The sequence below is a fragment of the Eublepharis macularius genome, chromosome 18 (assembly GCF_028583425.1).
Source record: "Eublepharis macularius isolate TG4126 chromosome 18, MPM_Emac_v1.0, whole genome shotgun sequence".
Taxonomy (NCBI): domain Eukaryota; kingdom Metazoa; phylum Chordata; class Lepidosauria; order Squamata; family Eublepharidae; genus Eublepharis; species Eublepharis macularius.
In genome coordinates, this window is record NC_072807.1 from 5,253,744 (window position 1) to 5,271,648 (window position 17,905).

At 42.0% G+C, this 17,905-nt stretch overlaps 1 protein-coding gene across 1 annotated transcript in view; it reads right to left on the reverse strand.

Moving 5' to 3' along the window:
- Nucleotides 1–17,905, reverse strand: part of ADGRL3 (adhesion G protein-coupled receptor L3) — a 673,348-nt gene that overhangs the window by 167,440 nt on the left and 488,003 nt on the right. Inside the window, exon 11 of the mRNA XM_055002453.1 lies at nucleotides 6,200–6,383. Coding sequence (XP_054858428.1) covers nucleotides 6,200–6,383 — 184 coding nt within the window. The remainder of the gene's footprint in view (nucleotides 1–6,199; nucleotides 6,384–17,905) is intronic.

A 17,905-nucleotide genomic window follows, 5' to 3' on the forward strand; every position in this document is an offset into this window, starting at 1 on the left:
CTTATTCTTCACTAGAAAGACTATCAATGGTTAAAAACTTTTCAAAGAAATAGTTCTCTTCAACCTCAAGGATGAGGCGAGGGAAAAGTAGAGAACAGCAGTGGAGATCCTCTTTCTGCGACGGCAAAAAGAGAACGGAAGGAATAGCATCCCTTCTCCTACTTGTGATATTTTTGGTGGGAAAGTGCCAAAGGGAGTACGGATGCTCCTAGAAAGCTCTGGAAATCTCCTTTGTGACTGGCCTGTGTGCGCGCAGTCCCAATGTGGGACTGCAGAGAAGCCATGAAGGTTAATTTAATGGTATTCAAATGGATGAGTGCCAACGTTTGATTCTTAGCCTAAATTGCCATGTTATTATTGACAATTGTATGTCTAAACCTTACATTCACAGACTTTAGCTCAGCAAATCTCTGGTATGGTCGAATTTCCTAGGTAAATAACCTAATTTTATGTCCACTGAACGAGATTCCTGATGCACAAAATGTTATTTCTAGAGGAACAAAACTTAAATTAGTTTGGCATTTTTATTCTGTTGTGCTCAAAGTCATGCTGGGAAAGAATTCTCTGCAAAAGAGTTCCAGTGCCGAAGTGGCACCATCAGCAGTGATTCTCCCACTGAGCTTCCATACAAGACTGGCATTTAGACATGCCATTGCTGAAAGAGCAGAGAGTGCAGGATATGAGCACGTAAAGTACAATGGCCATTGTTGTCCTGAGGATGTGATGAAAAGGGTGGTGAGGAAAACAAGAAGGGCAGAAGTCCTGGTAAATACGGAAGGCTGTGTTCTGTTGGGCTGTGGTTGTGCCATGACTAGGGATGTGCGCTTCAGGTTTCAAAAACCTGAAGCAAACACGAATCAACCCCGATTTGGGTTGATCTGTGATTCCCAAATTGGCCACAGCAGAGCTGGCCCGATTCGGGACACCCAAAGCAGAGCAACCTGAAGTGATTCGGATTGATTTGGGTTGCTCTGTGAAGCCTTTTTCTCTTGCCGCGGCAAGAGGAAAAAAGCTTCAAAGAGCTCTCTTCCCACGGCTTTCAATTGATGGGAGGGGGAAGAGGGGAGTGAGAGAGGCAGGAGAGGGAGGGGGAGAGGGGGGGTGATCAGGGAAGATTGTCTGAGAAGAAGGAGCTTATACTAGAGATGTTCTGCAGAACAAGTAAAAGCAAACATATAATGCACAGCTGGAGTGCATTAAATATTTGAAAGGCTGTCATTTGGAGGACAGCAAGGAGCTGTTCCAGTTGGCAGCAGAGGGTAGGACCCGAAGCAATGGGCTTAAATTACATGCACAAAGGTACCGGCTGGATATTAGGAAAAACTTTTTCACGGTCAGAGTAGTTCGAAAGTGGAATCAGCTGCCTAGAGGACTGGTGAGCTCTCCCTCACTGGCAGTTTTCAAGAAGAGGCTGGATGAATACTTGTCAGAGATGCTTTAGGCTGATCCTGCACTGGGCAGGGGGCTGGACTAGATGGTCTGTATGGCCCCTTCCAACTCTATGATTCTATGCCAAAGTTGAGGGGGGAAAGACACTCTGATTGAGAGACCAGGAACACAAAAATAATTTAATGGGGCAGGAAGTTCAGAAGGAAACATGGCAGAGTCAACAGAGAAAGCAGTTAAAAGATAGGCCAGGAAAAAGAGAAATTCTCATTATCAAGTGATTGAAAGTCATGGAAAGGATGAAGACCAGAGAAAGAATAATAAAGAAGTGGAAATGTAAGTGAATTGTGATCTCAGAGGGAAAGGGGAAATAGCAAGTACAGCAAGAGAACAAGGGGGGGAAATGTAAGACTGAGAAAGTCAGAGGGGAAAAAAAATGGAATAAAGATGGAATTAAGGGAACAATCCTAAAAAGACTGACTAGCAAATGAGTCCAATTTTATTCAATGGGGCTTACTCGCAGGAAAGTGTTCTTAGGATTGTAGCCCAAAAGGAAAAAAAAAACAGCAGCAGCTGATCTTACTTGGCTTCTTCTGGCATTTCTTTGTTCTGGGGGAAATTGTTGGCAGAAGAGTGGGAATGCTAAATCAGTTAGAGGCTTGCTGATTAATTTTGCTCCATGATATCAGCTATTCTAGGTATATGATGTAGTGAGAGACTCCTTCTGGGAAAGCACAGAACACAGCAAAGATAATTTGCTGTTAATTCAAAAGCTCTCTTCTTGCAGGTATTGAAATTTTCTGTCTGTCCTTCCAGAGCAAGAGTCATTTTGCCTAGAAATTAGCTGAAATAAAATCAAGTGGGCAACTTTTCTTCCTGATTTTAGAAAAGCTAAAGAAGCTCAAATTTATGCTGGGTAGGATCCCATGGTCAGACATACTCAAGGAGAAGGGAGTTCAAGATGGGTGGGAGTTTCTTAAAAGAGAGATATTGAAGGCACAATCACAAATGATACCCATGAGAAGGAAAAATGGGGGGAACATAAAGAAGCCAGAGTGGCTCCATAAACAGCTTTCTAAAGATCAGAGAATTAAAAAAAGGCAATTTAGGAAATGGAAGGAGGACCACAGAACCGAAGAGAATAAAAAACAAATTGCTAGTGCATGTACGGAGAGTGTTAGAAAGGCTGAAGTTCAGTATGAGCTTAGGCTAGTGAGAGATGCTGAAAACAACAAAAAAGGGTTATGTTCAGAGCAAGAAAAAGAACAAGGATGATTTAGGCCCCCTCTGGGAAAAAGAAAGTGAAATTTTAATAGGTGATAAAAAGAGGTCAGAACTAGAGATGGGCACGAACCACAAAAAAAAACCAACCATGAGGTTTGTGGTTCGTGGATTTTCATGAACCAGGAACCATGAACTGGCACGAACTGGGGCAAGTTTATGAACCAGTTTGTGGTTCGTGGGGTTTAAATGCCCCTTTCCGGCTGCTTAGCAGCAGCAGGAAAAGAGGCATTTGACAGTTTAAAGGGCCCTTTCCTGCCTTGCAAGTGGCAGGTCCCTTTAAACTATCAACTGGCAAGTGGCGGGGGGGGCCCTCGCTGTCTGCCAGCTGATAGTTTAAAGGGACCTGCCGCTTGCAAGTGGCAGGGTCCTTTAAACTGCCCAAACCCCAGTCCGCAGCCCCACACTTACCTTGCCCTGCGGGCCCGTGGCATCCTCCCCCTCCTCCCGCGTGGGGTGGGAAGGCCATTTTTGGCCTCTTCTGCTGCTGCATAGGCCCACAGGGTGGTGGAGGAAGCCGAAAACAGCCTTCCCACCCCTCAAATGGCCACCACGGAGGCAGGGAAGCCATTTTCAGCCACCATGGCTGCCATTTGAGGGGTGGGAAGGCCATTTTCAGCCGCCATGGCTGCCGTTTGAGGGGCGGGAAGGCCATTTTCAGCCACCACGGCTGCCATTTGAGGGGCGGGAAGGCCATTTTCAGCTGCCATGGCTGCCATTTGAGGGGCGGAAAGGCCGTTTTCGGCCTCCTCCTTCGCCCTGCAGGCCCATGCCGTGGCAGAAGAGGCCAAAACGGCCTTCCCAACCCTTGCGGGAGGAGGGGGAGGACACCGCTGGCCTGCAGGGCAAGGTAAGTGTGGGGTTGGGGTTGGGACTGGGGGTGGGGTGGGGGCTGGGGTTTGGGCAGTTTAAAGGTCCCTGCTGCTTGCAAGTGGCAGGTCCCTTTAAACTATCAGGTGGTAGGCGGCATCCCCCCCTGCTGCCTGCTAGCTGATAGTTTAAAGGAACCTGCCACTTGCAAGCTGCAGGAAAAGTTTATACGGCCATTTCCCCATTTAAACTGCCCCTTTATGACCCAGTAGACCAGTTCGTGGAAGTTCATGGAAACAAGCTTCCACAAACCACTGGTTCGTGAACCACGAACCGGCCTGGTTTGTGCGTTTTTTTGGGTCGTAATTCAATTCGTGCCCATCTCTAGTCAGAACTGCTCAATTCCTCCTTTTCTCAGTCTTCTCTTGCAAGGGAAACTGTGCCTAACCTGGCAAAAAGAGAACACATGATGAAGGAAGGGAATTTGCAGCCTAGGATAAGCACAGGGGTGGTACATGAACACCTAACTTATTTAAATGAAATCAAGTCCTCAAGGCCAAATGAATTGCATCCTAGGATACTAAAGGAACTTGCTGGTGTAACTGTGAAGCTTCTGTCTATCATCTTTGAGAATTCTTAGAAAACAGGTGAAGTGTCAGAAGACTGGAGGAAGGCAATTATTATCTCCATCTTCAAGAAAAGGAAAAAAGAGGAACCAGGTAAATACTGACCTGTCCATATCTGGAAAGGTTTTAGAACAAATCACCAGTAATCCCTTGAGAAAAGATAGCTGTGATGATTAATAGCCAGGATGGGTTTCTCAAGAACAAGTCATGTCAGACTAACCTTATCTCTTTGTTGAGAGTTACTGGTTTGTTGTATCAGGAGAATTCTATGGACATAGTTTTAGTAAGGCTTCTGATAAGGTTCCACATGATATTCTTGTTGACAAATTGGTAAAATGTGGTTTGGATCCTACTACTGTTATGTGGATTTGTAACTTTGACAGATTGCACCCAATAAGCACTTGTAAATGGTTCCTCATCTACTTGGAGAGAAGTGACAAGTGGAGTGCCTCCAGGATCTGCCCTGGGCTCTGTGTTGTTCAACATTTTAATGAGATTTGGATGAAGGAATAGGGGGGATGCTCATTAAATTTGCAGATAATACTAAATTGAGAGGGGTAACAAATCTTAACAGGTTGGAACACTGGGCTAAAACATAAAAAAGGAGTTTCAACAGATATAAATGTCAAGTTCTACATTTAGGTAGGAAAAATCAAAGGCATAATTATAGTATGGGGGAGACCAGGGTCGTTTCCAGACGGCTTACCTGCCCCTGGAACGTCGCATCATGTTGCGGGGAAAACGTGAAATATCGCGTTTTCTCGCGATGTTGCGCAAAACTCGCGCGAGAAAATGTGATATTTCGCGTTTTCCCCGCAACATGGCGCGACGTTCCGGAGGCAGGTAAGCCGTCTGGAAACGGCCCAGTACATGTGAAAAGGATCTAGGGGTCTTAGTAGATCATATTCTGGACATGAGTCAGCAGAGTGATATGGTAGCTAAAAAGGCAAATGCAATTTTGGGCTGCATCAACAGAGGTATACTGTCCAGATCAGGTGAAGTGATGGCATCATTTTGCTCTGGTTAGACCACACCTAGAGTATTGTGTTCAGTTTTGGGTACCATAGTTTAAGAAGGGTGTTGACAAGCTGGAACATGTCCATAGGAAGGCAACAAAGATGGTGAGAGGTCTGGAGACCTAGTTCTATGAGAAAAGATTGAAAGAGCTGCAGACGTTTAGCCTGGAGAGGAGATGACTGAGAGGTGATACGATAGCTCTCAAGTATTTGAAGGGCAATCACATAGAGGATACCCTGATCTGGATGTCCCAGGAAAACCCAATCTCATCAGATCTTGGAAGCTAAGCATGGTCAGCCTTGGTTAGTAATTGGATGGGAGACCTCCAACGAAGACCATAGTTGCAGAGGCAGGCAATGGCAAATTACCTGTTAGTCTCTTGCCATGAAAATCCCACCAGGCATCTCCATAAATCAGCTATGACTTTATGCAAACACCATCACATAGAGGATGGAGTGGTTTATTATTGGCCAAGAGGATTGGATGAGAAACAACAGGTTAAAATCAGAGCAAAAGAGTATTCAGCTAAACATTAGGAAGGACTTCCTGACAGATCAGTTCTTCAGTGGAACAGGCTTCCTCGGGAGGTGGTGGGCTCTCCTTCTGTGGAGGATTTTAACAAGAGGCTAGTTGGCAGTCTGACAGCCATGCCGATTTTATGACTCAGTATGAATTAAGGCCTATTGTGAGATGGAGGGAAGGGAGGGGTGAGCCAGTGCTAGGCTCTCATGGCCCTTTCTTATATGCCCAGGGTAATGGCGATCACCACTTTGGGGTCAGGAAGAAATTTTCCTCCAGGCCAGATTGGCCAGGCAGCTATGACTTTATCTACATTGCACAGGTGTTTGGACTAGATTACCCTTGGGGGTACCTTCCAGCACTATATGACCCGGGCCAAGTTTCCTTCATCATGCACAGCTAGCAGGTTTCACATAGTTCTCCCCCAGGCTAGTACTTGCAAAAAGTAGGTCACTCTTACACACCAAGTAACTGTTCGGAATTATTTGTTCTCGGGTAATTATGCAGCAACACAACCAAGTGGATGCCAACAACAAGACAACAAGACAATCTTTACTTACGAAGGTTGTCAGTGCTCTCCCTCACAATATCAGTCTTGAGAAGGTTGTCAGCCAACACAAAGGCACTTTCCTCCACGGTGTCCAGTAACATGGTTGCTGCACGCAGCTGATCACTGGCAGGTAGGTCCCTCCAGGCATTCAGAGCTTGCGGCTGGAGGAGGTTATTGACTGTCTCAACCATGGCCTGGGAAGAGGAGGAACAAGATTGATTTCCTAAGAGCCTCTTGCCAACTGTCAATGGGACATACCACCCTACAAGAACCAGACATGCTCCCAACTCAGTTTTATCATCATATCTGAGTTGGATAATGGCAAATGCAAAACCAGGTAAGTATCAAACCAGATGTAACAGGGACAGCCTTGTCTGTTCATTGGTCCCATACAAATTTGTTCATGTGGGTATGAGTTTACCAACAAGCAGAGCCACGGGAGACCCGAACGCTTCCCTCATCTTGCCTGCCTTCACTTCTTTGCTTCAGGCACTATTTTTACCACTAATCTGATATTGACTCCTGGATGGAAAGGAAAGTGCCCAGAGTGAAGGACGGTCCCGTGGGAGGTCAGGTCAGGTCTCCTAATCTGTCCCCCCTTTAAAAAACATTAGCATTAGATCTCATTCCCTGCTTATATGTGAATGGGGACATAAATAAGGAAAACAAACATGATCTTTCCTATCAGATCCCAAGTACTGATATTCAAATACTCTTTCCAACTTATCAGCAGGTGCTGGTGAGGAAAATGCAGAACGTTTCTAACATGTTCACTCAGTAAAAAGAGTCAACCCTGGGCAACAGTATATATACCCCTTTATAGTATACAGCTTTGGCAATCTTCTAAATACGAACTTCCACAAGGTATGAGTTAGACGCATCATGGAATCTCACAATAGATAAAATGAGTGTCTTCGAACTGCACTGTCTTCCTAAAGGTTTGCCTGAGCTCCAGTGACCAGCAAACAACCTACCAGGGTTGCCCCCAGTGTATCCCCCACCCTAGAAATATTTAAATCTAAATTACTCCCCCAAATGTTATATGGTGCATCAGTCTGGGGATTTGGAAATTTATATTCATTGGAAATAATACAAAATAAATTTGCACATATAATGTTGGGAGTCCCAAATTCCACATCATCAGTTATGGTAAGATCAGAGTTGGCCTTGCCACCAGTAACAACAACAGTGCATAAACTTGTTATCTATTTTTGGTTGAAGATTTTTTTCTCCCAAGCATCACTTTTGGTAACAATGGCATACAAAGAGACGAAAGATACATCATGGAAATCCCAGGTACTGTCCCTATTGGCTAAATTAGGATTATCTGAAGAATATTTAAGGAGTTACAACTATATAGCTGCTAGATGTCTAATTAAACAAAGATTATTGGATATAAGTGCACAACAAGATCAGGGGTTGCTAGGTATTATGAGTTCAGCAATTCTATATAAACATCTTATATCCCATCCTACAACCCGGCCAGCTTATTTTGATGACCTAACGGTCACAGAATATAAGACATCATTTACTAGGGCTCAGATGAATATATTTCATTTGGCAGTACTGAAAGGCTGTTATAACAAGACCCCACTTGCTGATCGTGTGTGCTCCTGCGATCATAAATCCATTGAAGATATGTCCCATGTTATGTTTCGATGCCCGAGATTTGTAACTATTCAGGAGATATATCTGAGAAATATTCTGAAATGGGTGCAAGGGAGGTCAGAGCAAGATAAATTGGTGGTGGTGCTGGCAGATAAGGATAAATGGATTACAATGCAAGTGGCAAAGTTTGTAACATCAGTAAACAAAATACAGTTAAGACTATGGAAGTAAGTTTTATTTTACTTGAAGGTATTAATAAGTTCCCTTTAGTAGTATTATATTATATTACATGCTGTTATGGATTTTATGGATTTAAAGATCTTGATGGAGTTTTGTCAATTTCGGTTTAAATTTTATGATGTAGTAATTTGTATTAATAATATTGTACTATTCTTGTTATTTGCTATGGCTGTGCTGAAGCAATAAAGTATTGATTGATTGTTGCCCCCAGGATGTATTGTTGAGCTATGGTAGAGAGGTGTTTAAGAAAATGCCCTTCCCAAGGGAAAGTAAGAAAGGACTATTTCTCTTGCTCAGTGTATTCAGAGTTTATTAATTTAATTGATAAAATTTCATAATAAAATAGTTCCCAAATAATATTAATATTATAGCATTTCAGAGCTGAAATTCCATCCATGAATGCAAGAACTCTGACATCTGACCTTCTATAACACATTTTTGAAAGTTTCAGCTTCCATTCCACTCCTGTTCTCAAGATGGAGTATCCAATGCCAGTGGCACCCTCACAGCTGGACTTTGGGGCAAAGGTCCATGGCCCTAGTTCATCTGGTCTGCAGGCCCTGCCCCTAAAAAAACAGGTTATAGATAGCAAGAGTGATTCTGCACACGTTGGATAATGCACTTCCAATCTTCTTTATAGATCATTTGGAATGGATTTTTTCATGGGGGGAACAAAAAATCCACCTCAAACGATCGATAAAGTGCATTGAAAGTGCATTATCCAACATGTGTGGAATCAGCCAATGTCCTACTGAGCACATGTGTAGTTTATCTGTAGAGGATGAGATGAGACAACTTTGTCAAATGTTTATTGGGACAAGTAAGTTTGACATGTATTATCTGCAGCATTATCTTCAAAACTTCCACTCTAATTTTCTCCTGCCTGTACCCTGAGATGAAGGCCCAAAACAGAACAGTCTCCTGATTTGTATTAATTGAAGAGCAGGGTTGTTTCCACATGTCTTTAACATCGCACAAAATCGTGCAAAACTCACGGAATGAGGGCGTCTTCATGGCACAATTTCTGATGTCAATCCATCATGATTCCATTTTCATGGCACGATGATGTCAGAAATCACGCCGTGAAGACACCCTCATTCCATGAATTTCGAGCAATTTTGTACAATGTTAAAGATGTGTGAAAATGGCCCAGTATTAGAAGCTGTGAGTGGGAGAAGAAGAGAAACTGGGGAAGAGGACATCTTGCTCTCCTATACTGAAGTACTGCCTGCTCCTGAATAGCCATATCTGTCAGTAAAAACCTCTCCACAACTCCTGCTCTCTGCACCCCATTCTGAAGAAATGAGGCAGGTGGTTTCCAGAGACAATGCTTTTTCAGTGGTGGCACAATATCTCTGGAATGCCCTGCCCCTTTGTGGCTTGCATGCTGATTACCTAACTGTCCTTTAGGCACCTGGCAAAACATTTATTTTTTTACAAGTGTCCCATCATTTTAAATGTCTGCTTTTTATTAGATAACTGCTGAATATCTATGTCCTGGCTTGTTTTTCTATACTGTGGCTTGTAATGGCTTGTTTTTAATGCTGTTTTTTATGATTTTATAATACTATTTTACTCTATGAGACACACTGAGCAGCTCTCTGGAGAGCTAACACACATTTTCTAAGCAAATGAATAAACAAGCAACATTTCCCCCCTTACTTGCAGTTTTTCTGTTCAAAATCATCAAATCATATTTGTGATCTATAGTAATAGTTACTTACAAATTGAAGCCTTGGCAGAAACAGGGTTTGAAATATGTGATATTAAATGTTTAAATAACCCAAATAAAATAGAGTAATTAGAACCTTAGAAGAAACAATGGATAATGCCTTTTTTAAGAAGTGAAAAAAGAAAGAAAATGAGAAAAATCTGGTCACAATTGATCTACAGAAAGCTTTTTCCTCCTAGGTCAGAGCAAGAGAAGTTAGCTGTGTTAGTCTATAGTCACAAAATAGTAGAGAGTCCAGTAGCACCTTTAAGACTAACCAACTTTATTGTAGGATAAGCTTTTGAGAGCCACAGCTCTCTTTGTCAGACGCAAGGAGCAAGGACATCTGAAAGCTAAATTCCAACACCAGAGAAGAGTTATGTTAAACAGGACAGAACATGGGTTTTAAAAGGTTGAATGATGAATGAACAGTGGTTATTACAATGTACCTTTGCACCTAAGATTAATTAGAACTTCTATTTTGAGAATCCTTTGAAAGTGTTAATATCAATGGAACAACAGAATATGATAGTATATGATAGTAGCGTGTGATTTTAATAATGTGGTAATCCTTCTTTAAGTAAAGTAGTGAAAATAAAAAATGAGAAAATCTCCCATCCTTTTTTTTAAAAAGAGGGGTTGAAGATGTATGGAAGTCATTACATCCCAGACAAACAGACTTCACTTTTTATTCAGTAGCACATCACTCTTACTCAAGAATAGATACCTTTTTATTACCCCCAATATTTCAAATAATAAAATGTGGAACTGGAACAAGGAACGTCTAATAGCATGTGCTGATAATTCTAAAGTATAAAAGATACACAAGACATGATAAAGTACACAGATTAAATAACATGCTGCTAGCAGATAAAATAACAGTAAAGAAGAGATTAAAATGCAGTTTTCAAATCATATTACCATAAAAATTTCCATGTTTAATGGGTGGGGCCCATTTAAAGTCTTTACTCAATGTCTGCTTATTGTAGGAAGCCAAACTAAAGTGGAGCAAAAACATGGAAATAATATTACAGGAGACAGGTCAAGATGGGTAGCCCTGTTAGTCTGTCTCTAGCAGTAGAAAAGAGCAAAAGTCCAGTAGCACCTATAAGACTAACAAATTTTGTGGTAAGGTATGAGATTTCATGAGTCACAGCTCACTTCTTCAGTTATAGGAAAAATTAATGAAGAGCAATGTCATTCAAAATGAACAGTTTTTGAGAGAAATTTATAAATATACGGAAAATGGATCAATATGCTCATGTGTATGCCAGTATACTGGAACCAAAGAGGAAAACTGCAAGCTTCCTGGGGCCATTGTAGATTAGGAAAGCCAGGGGTTCTGGACACAGCTCCCGCTGACTTGTCAAATCTAGTCCACAGTTAAACAAAAGCAAATAAACCGAGGAAGCTATTAGTACAGAAGATAAAACAAAGAAAAGGATGAGATTAAGATGTAATTAAACTTGTATAACTAAAGGAATCTGAAAGATATTATGAAATCGTACATTCTTTAAAATAAACTTTCAGAAGACCAGCTTTGAAACAGATCCTGTGAAGCAGAACCACTAATGTGGACAATCTGGGCATTGCGAGCATCTCAGCAGACGAGGTAAAAATGCTATCCAAGAATTGACTAGGAATAAATCCTCAACCCTTGTTGCAAGAGGGAGAAAACTTGGAGATGTTGAGAAGGGAAACTAAGTTCTTCATACAATACAACATGAATCGAGAAGTACCAACCAACAAGGTATGGGATACCTATAAGGCAGTAATTAGAGGCATACTAATGGACTTAAATGGAAGAGCCAGGAAAAAACAAGAGGAGAAGAGACAGGAGATTACAGAGAAAATAAAAGCCAAAGAAATACTACTAAAGAAAAGACCAGGGAAGAAGAAAGTTTACCAAGACATTAAAATTTTACAAGAACAGTTGACAGCAATGAATAATAAAGAACTGGAATGGAATCTGAAGAGAATGAATCAAAAGTCGTTTGAAGGAGCAAATCCCAATTAGCACAATAAATAAATTGAATAAAACTACCACTATTTTATTTAATTTATATTTATTGATTTTTATGATACAATTTATACCTTTTCTGAAATGCAAAGTTAACTAATGAATGCAATCATTTTAAAAGGTGCGGCCCTCCACTAACCTCCACTCCCACAAAGTGGCCCCCGAGCCAAAACAATTGCCCACCCCTGCACTAGGGAATGGTAGCAGAAAATTTTTAAACAAGCATAAAGCCGAGTTCAGAGATGAAATCTATCTGAAATAAAGCATAACTAATTTCCATTGCATTTTTAGCAGTAGGCTAAACTCTCGATTAGGTGCAATATCTACATCAGTAGACAGTACCCAGTAGCAATAAAAACATAGATATGCAAACACACAATACAAAAACACAAGGAGCAGGGCCAATAAAAGTTACTGGGGCGTATACTAACAACTTCACCCGCTGGCAGAAGTCAATGCTAGAGGGAAAAAGAGAAATCTCCAAAGATAAACGGAGTGCTTGAGTAAGTTCATAAAGGATAATGCAATCCTTTAGGTATGCTGGCTCCAAGGTATATGTGTGTGTGTTATGTGTCACAAGTCGCTTCCAACTTATGGTGGCCCTATGAATGAAAGATCTCCAAAAGTCCTATCATTAACAAACTTGCTCAGATCTTGCAAATGGGAGGACATGGCTTCCTTTATTGAGTCATTTTGTGTCTTCCTCTTTTCCTAGCATTACTGACTTTTCCAGAAAGTCTCGTCTTCTCATGATGTGACCAAAGTACAACAGCCTCAGTTTTGTCATTTTAGCTTCTAGGGACAATTCAGGCTTGATTTGATCTAGAACCCACTTATTTGTCTTTTTGCTGTTCATAGTATCTGCAAAACTCTCCTCCAGCACCACATTTCACCAATTAATTTTTCCCTGTTAGCTTTCTTTATTGTCCAACTTTCACAATCATACACAATAACGGAGAATACCATAGTGTGGATTATCTTGATCTTGGTCCCCAGTGAAACTTCCTTATCCTTGAGATCTTTTCTAGTTCTCTCACATCTGCTCTTCCAAGTCTCAATATTCTTTTGATTTCTTGGTTGCAGTCTCTCTTTTGGTTAATGATTGAGCTAAGGAACAGAAAATCTTTAACAATTTCAATTTTTTCACGGTCAACTTTAAAATTGCATAATTCATTAATAGTCATTATTTTTGTCTTCTTGATGTTCAGCTGTAAGCTTCTTCAGAACTTTCACCTTCATCAGTTCTAATTGCAGATCTTCACTATTTTTAGCCAGTAGTAGTAGTAGTGGTCAGGGCACATTTGGAGGCGGAACGCACTGGAACGACATTCCGGTAGATCTGAAAAGAGGTCACGTGGGTTTTGGCCCTGCCCACGTGATTCCTTTTCCTCCAAGTATAAGCCGAGTGGGGCTGGGCTCCAAAGGAACGTAAGCTGCTTGGATGCATTCTGCTCTGCTGCTTTACTTTCATTTGTGACTCGTGATGGGGGGGAGAGAAAATGAGTGAACGGGTGCAAGCCGAGTGGGGCTGGGCTCCAAAGGAACGTAAGCTGCTTGGATGCATTCTGTTCTGCTGCTTTACTTTCATTTGTGACTCGTGGGGGGGGGGAGAGAAAATGAGTGAACGGGTGCAAGTCGAGTGGGGCTGGGCTCCAAAGGAACGTAAGCTGCTTGGATGCATTCTGCTCTGCTGCTTTACTTTCATTTGTGACTTGTGGGGGGGGGAAGAATGAGTGAATGGGTGCAAGCTGAGTGGGGCTGGGCTCCCAAGGAATGTAAACTGCTTGGAATTCATGCTGCTTTATTTTCATTTGTGACTTGTGAGAGTGAGTGAGTGTGTGGGTGCAAGCAGGGCTGGCTCTCCAGAGGAGGGTAAGCTGCTTTGAGTTCATTCTTCTTTATGGAAATACCCGGAGATTTTTGCGGAAAGGGGCCTGAGGGGTGGATGTTGCCTTCTGCCACACTTCCGGTGATGGCAGGGGGTGTGGCATATGCTAATGAGGTGTGCTAATTAGTTATGCTAATGAGTTCCTGCAGTTCTTTTTCTAGGTGGTAGCTACTACTGCTACCACCACCTGGTAGTGGTGGTGGTAGCAGTAGCAGCAGTAGCAGCAGCAGCAGCAGCAGCAGCAGCAGCAGTAGTATTTATTTATTTATTTGATTTATAGCCCGCCCTCCCCACAAGCAGGCTCAGGGCAGGTTACAGCAATAGATAAAATTACAATAAATAAACAATAAAATCGCAGAACTCATGTACCACAGCATTGTTACCAGTAATCTAGATGGGCCTCCTTCCCCTTTCCCTGTATGTCATACACATAAGAAAAGAGTGGAGGTGTTTCCAACTCTACTCTAGCTCATCATACTTGGGGCGGGGGGCAGATGATCATATGGTTGCATTTGCACATCTCAAACTGTTGATGTTTCTTCCACCAATTTTCACTCCAGCTTCTAAATCTAATCCAGCTTTCCTTATGATATGTTCTTCAAATAGTTTGGACAGATAGATCCTTTGCCAATTGGAAACAATTCTGTTTCCCCGTATTCTGTCCTAACACTAGCCTCTTGTCCAGAGTACAGGCTGCACAGCAAAAAAACCCAGAAGTTGTGGCACACCCATTTCTTTTAACACCCTCCATAGCTTTTCATGATCACCACAGTCAAAACCGTTGCTGTAATCTATTAAACAAAAGCTGAGTTTCTTCTGAAATTCCCTGGTATGCTCCATTAGCCACTATAAATTTGCAATGTGGTTTACTGCCTTTTCCTTTTCTGAATCTAGCTTGAACTTCTTGTATTTCTCATTCCATATACTGTAAAGAGTCTTTGCTGTAGAATTTTGAGCATTACTTTGCTCGGATGAAAAATTATCATGATAGTTGCTGCATTCTTTGGCATCCCCTTTTTGGGAATTCGAATGTAGATTGTTTCCAGTCTGCGGGCCATTGTTTTGTTTTCTGTATTTGTGGACGTATTCTTGTTAAGATTTTGATGAACTCAGTTTCTGTAGCTTGAAATAGCTCTATTGGTATGACATCTACTCATGGTGATTTTTTTCTTCCAATTGCTTTGAGTGCAGTTATAATAGATTTCTTTATCTCTGCGTGAAAGCCACTGAAAAGCAATTTTAAACATTTTCTCACTCATCCATTTAGGCTTCTCCTTTCTTTTGGCTACAGGAATAGTCTTTGCACACTCTTCCTTGATAATATCTCTGGTTTCAGCCCATAGTTCTTCTGATTCATGATAAATTAGACTTAGTAAAGCAAATCTGTTCTTTACATGGTCTTTAAATTCTTCAGGAATGTTATTTAGATTATATTTTGACATGATTTTTTAGTGTTTCTCTTCAGCTTTATTCTAATTTTTGATATTAACAATTCATGATCTGTAGCACAATCAGCTCCTGGTTTTGTTTTAGCAGAAAGAATAGAGCTTCTTCACCTTCTGCTTCTGATTGTGTAATCTATTTGGTTTCTGTGTTGGCCACCCAGTGTATTCCATATATAAACTGTCTATTCAGTTTGTCTGAACAGAACAGGTTGTTGGCATCACAAACTTCCATGAGTCGCTCTCCTGCTTCATTTTGTGATCCTAGTCCAAATTTTCCAACATTGTTTGGTTCTGCTTTGTCTCCTACTTTTGCATTCCAGTCACCTATGTTTATCAGCACATCTTGTTTAGGTGTATGATCAATTTTCTTGTACACTTGAGTAAAAGCTTTCAAAGTCTTCCTCCTCAGCATCTGTAGTTGGGCATAAACTTGAATAATGGTTATGTTGATAGGCCTTCCATAAAGTCTGACATTAATTGGTCACACTTTGCATTCTAACTCTTGAGTGCTTGTTCTATGTCTCACCTCACTATTAGAGCAACACCGTTTATTTTGAGTTTGTCATTTCCAGAGTAAAGCACTTTAATTTTCTAACTGAAAATGTCCTACTCTAGTCCACATTAGTTCCCTCTTGGATACAATGTTTAAATGTTCCACTTCTTGTTTTATGATTTCAAGCTTATTTGGATTCATACTTCTTAAATTCCATGTTCCTATTCTGTGTGTTGCACAGCTTTGAACATTCACATCAGTAACTGGTCGTCCTTCAGCTTTAATCCAGTTCCATCATTAAGAATAACACTATTCATACTTGTCCTTGGCTCTTCCCCAGTTGCCGATTTGAGTGCCATTCGACCTAGAGACCCTGTCTTCCAGCACCATATCTTCTGTAATTTTGGATTGTCTCTCATCATAGGCTTTGTGAGGTAAGAGATGGTAAGTGGTTACTCATGAAAGCTCGTGGCAAGGTTGATTCAAGGTATTTTCTTCCCACAAGCAGGTATTCTCATCTCCTCTAGGCCCACAGTGCCACTGTGGCTTAACCTGAACCCGGCCTGTGGTATTGATGCCAGTCCTGTGCCACTCATAGCTGAGAGCCAGCTCAGGAGGACCTGTGCAGCATTGGCACCTTCCTCATCTCGCCATTCCACACAGTCATGTGGCTAGTTTGGCGTGAGAACTGCCCCTGATGCACAGCTCCCTTCGCACTGATCACCAGTACCCCCCTATTTTCAAAAGCAGAGCTTTGGGAGACATTTTCCAGCTTGAGTGTGTGCTCGTAGATCTAAAGCCACAGGGTGAGCATTTAATACCTGTGTATCTCAAGACCTCTGTTCCTTTTTTAAAAATTGACTTATTAAAAATTGTTCAGTGCCAGATGACTATATAATGTGCTGTAGGATAGTTCTGCTGCATCTTACATTAGGCATAAGGTAAATTGCTCCTTCAGATCCCATGGGAAGCCAAAAATGCATCTGGGTGGGACCATCCAGCAAAGATTGATGGTTGTAGCAGCCGTTGTACAAGGCAAGTACAACTACTGCAGGCAGACTGCTGATATTCTAGGAGAAAATTTGACTGCTGAGGTCTAACCCTTTTTAGTAGTCTCACTAACACTATTTGTCTATGTCATGCGAGTAAATGGAGGGAGCCATTTTAGATGCAGTTAAAAACCCATATACTGCTTTTCAATGCCTGTGTTTTTCTTATTCTCCTGCTAATGACTAGAATCTGGTGATCATAATCTACCGCATAATCCTTTCTGAGATCTTGTGAAAATGGAGTTTATTTGGTATTCTAAAACCTGGCCATGAAAAAACATTAACACCATCACACTAATTGCATCTCTGACACCCAGCATGGCCGGATGGTCCCGTAAATTGGTGGTTTGTGAAGTCAGATCAGCAATATCTCTCAGCACGTCACAGTGGAAGGCACTCTGGGCATGAATTGATTCATGGCAGCAGAGCACTTAAGAAGAGCATGAGGCAAGGTTCAGAAAATTCCAGGTTCAACTCTCTTCCCAGCTGTGATCTCACATCAGCAAACACTGTAATTTATCGTTACACTTTTTGCAATAATGCTGGCACACCTTGTAAGGCTGTTGTAAGAATTCTAGTGATTCATAGACATAAACCAGTTATCCACAACCTGGAGCTCACCAATGAGTTTCCTGGGGTGGGGGAGAGGGGGAATCACTCACGTCTCTAAAGCAAAGAGCCAATCCTGAATCATGCCCACCTCAATGGAGCAGGAAATGCATGAGAAGAGCTCAGGAGGCACCAGCTTGCTGTGTGGCTGTAGGAAGCACCCGTTCAGAATCAGCCTGCCTTCCTTGGCTTGGAATGTCCCAACATATTGTAACAGGACCCCAGCCCCCAAGGCAGCCATTTTAGGCTGGTGCCCATTCCCTGCTCTCAAGATTCCAAAAGCACCCACAGGCTTAACAAGTCTCAGCAGACCATAAATAAAGGAAATAAATAAGAAAAGTAAATAAATATTGGTCCTGGACATCAACAGCAGGCTTGAGCCTGAACTACAGCTGTGTACTTTGGGTTGGATCCTACAAACCACAAACACCCCTGCAGCTCCCTGATCCCTCTCCAGCCCCTCCACAAGTTTGGGGGCCGTAGGGGCTGTAACAGGTACAGAAACTGTTCCCTCCTCACCGCTTGCTGGACTACTCCTCGCAGTCATAGAACAACCTGTGCAACAGAGGAGGGAGGGATTGCTGCTGTGTACTGCCTCCCTCCCTCAGAGCAAATCTGAGGGACTGGAATGTCCAAAGCAAAGCCGATGGATC